The 3099-nt window shown below is 39.9% G+C and overlaps 1 protein-coding gene across 1 annotated transcript; it reads left to right on the top strand.

Annotated features, from left to right (window-relative positions):
• Nucleotides 1-700: 700 nt before the first annotated feature.
• SARC_13773 (hypothetical protein) lies at nucleotides 701-3052 on the top strand (the record flags this gene model as incomplete). The annotated part of the gene is made up of 4 exons (XM_014292094.1): nucleotides 701-850; nucleotides 1329-1524; nucleotides 2311-2419; nucleotides 2917-3052. Coding segments are annotated over exons 1-4 (548 nt in total), but the record flags the coding sequence as incomplete, so codon positions are not given.
• Between the last annotated feature and the right edge of the window lie 47 nt (nucleotides 3053-3099).

Raw genomic sequence — 3099 nt, 5'->3', positions numbered from 1 at the left:
TATGTATGTATGTATGTATGTATATATGTATGTATGTATACATATATATGTGTGTGTGGGTATATATATATATATATATATGTCTGTGTGTGTGTGCGTGTGTGTACATGCATGTATGTATATGTATATATATACATATATATCTATGTGTGTTTGTGTGTGTGTTTATCTATTTATTGAAATTATATATATATATATGTGTGTGTGTGTGTGTGTGTGTGTGTGTGATATATATATATATATATATATATATAATATACTTTTTCATGCGTTTTGAGCCCTATATTACAGAATTTTTCTATTTACATAAGTATGCCAATGTATGTGTACCTACCTACATCCACAGCTGTCCATAGAGTGCCTGGTAATCTAAGCAATGCAGACTGCATGCGGTATATATATATTCCTAAATGTCTTCAATGTCATGTGTAACTACGCAGATGTACCCATTTATGTTGCATAGGAACCTACAATTACTCATTTTTTGTATATGTATACCTACATATTCTCATATGTTACACATATATACCTACAAATTCTCGTGTGTTACACATACATACCTACATATTCTCATGTCTTACACATACATACCTACGTATTCTCATGTGTTCCCCACATTTACCTACCACTGCTCATATACCTACACTATATCCACAGCCACGCGGCGGGTGCCGGATGATCTGAGAGTTGAGGATTTCATGTGCGTGTCAAATGACATCACTTTGGATGCGCTGAGTGACCGCATGTCTAAGCTCAACTACTACAAGAGTGGCTTTGGCTTCATCTACGAAGTGGAGACCTTTGATCTAATAGCCACCAATAAGAACAACACCCCCATTGTCAATGGATCGTAAGTATGCATATATATATCTATATATACGTATATCTGTCTGTCTGTCTGTCTGTCTGTCTGTCTGTGGGTGAGTGAATGGGTGTGGGTGGATGTATAAACTCCATTTTTGTGACAAAAACACCCCCCGTTTAGAACACGGATATGCTGTCGATATGCGTGCTGACCTTCAAATATTCGTCCCCTCGTACTTCTGACACGTGTCGCCATTTGACACGTGTCAGTAGATGGTCTGTGTCTGGTATCTTCTCTTCCTTCACTATCAGTACATAGCCACCACTTGACACATCTTCCCTACCTACCCATTCCTACCACTTGACACATCTTTCCTACCCATACCCTTTCCCTTGCCCCCCTCTCTTCCCAATCCTTTCCCATTCTGTTCACATTCTCACTCTGTTCCTCCGTTCACCTTCTCACTCGTTTCCCTTTGTGCGTCTTCTCACCCATCTCCCTTTGTACGTCTTCTCACCCGTAGGGATCGTATCATGATCAACGATACCAACAGCACAGACCTCAATGATGTGGGGCAGTTTATTATCCAGATGAGCACCTACAACCCACAGGCACTGGTAGGCTATCTGGACGCAGCCACGCCCATCCCCTTCTACTACTCAGGCTACATCATCACCATCGCCTACTACACGGCACCAGGCATAGAGTGGGGAATCGTGGTATGTGGGTGTGTGTGTGTGTATTCAAGCATGTATGTGTATGTATTTATGTGTGTGTGTGTGTGTATGTATGTATGTATGTATGTATGTATGTGTGTATGTGTGTATGTATGCATGCATTAAGTATGTGTATGTGTATGTGTACCGAGGAGCTGTCATTAGATACACACATGTGTGTGTGTGTGTGTGTGTGTATGTGTGTGTTATAACCCCCTTGTATATACTACATAGACCACAATATCATCTAAGCCTACGGCTGTATGTATACATACTTTTATATTCGTACATACAAACATACATATATACTTATGTCTTCCTTACCTCCTTGTCAGGCACTGGCAATGAAAGAGTTCTATTTAGAGTTTTATATAAGAGTTCTACATATAGTTCTATATGAGTTCTATTCATATAAGAGTTCTACTTGGGATTTTTATATGTATACGTACTTTTATATTCATAAATACATATATATATATATATATAGTTAAAGGTTTGGCAGGTGCACATTGTCAGTCGTGTTTGCGATAATTTACGATACAACCTTGGTTCGAGATTACCAGCTTTTGTTATTGCATCGTCGCATATGCGCCAACAGCCGTTAACAAACATACACACACCCGTATGCATCTCATGAATCCACGATTTGGTGGGATGTCACAAACTCTCCCGCTCACTAATATACGACATTGGTTGGATGTCGGAAACTCTCGCACACTAATTTACGACAATGTTTGGGATGTCGGAAATTCTAACCCGCCCGGACACCACGCCTCCGCTCTTACACAGACGGCCATCCCAATGGAAGATTTCACGGAGTCATTTCTGAGTACTCTACTCGTCACCGGAGTGGTCATCGCATTTGTTCTGGCCCTGACGCTAGTCATATGCTTGTCAGGTATGTGCTTGTAGTATATATATATAAATGTCGCATATTGTGTCGCAAAGTACCAACATGTCGTTTTTATGAGTGGGTTTTCCGTCACTGAAGGCTCAGACGTTAACGGCTGAGTGGACTGAGGTGTGCTGTGAATAGTCTCGAACGAAAGCAACCCACTATACACTCGACTCAAACCCTAAAACCACTAATTCTACTAGCCTACTCTTTATACCTACCTACTTTGAATAGGCATACCTACCTCTTATATACTTATCTACTTCTACCATACTAACCTGCTATATATACTTGCCGACTATTTATACTTACCTACTTCTAATATACATACCTACTATTTGTACTTACCTACTTCTAATGTACTTCCTTACTATCTATGCTTACCTACTATTTATACTTGCCTACTCATAATATTCTTACCTACTATTTATACTTATCTACTTATAATATACTTACCTACTTCTAATGTACTTACCTACCACTTGTTGTGGCCCTCACAGTCAACCACAGTATCTCGGGTCAACTGGCACGCATCACCAAACAACTGAGCGAATTCGCACGACTCGACTTCACATCACGCGTGTCACAGAGTGGACTAAGACACCCCGTCAGGGAGATTGCTCGAGTGTACCAGGCATGGCATATATGTTTACATATATGTATATGTATATGTATATGTATAT

Source organism: Sphaeroforma arctica (assembly GCF_001186125.1).
Source record: "Sphaeroforma arctica JP610 unplaced genomic scaffold supercont1.3724, whole genome shotgun sequence".
Lineage (NCBI taxonomy): Eukaryota > Ichthyosporea > Ichthyophonida > Sphaeroforma > Sphaeroforma arctica.
This window is presented reverse-complemented; position numbering and strand designations above follow the sequence as displayed.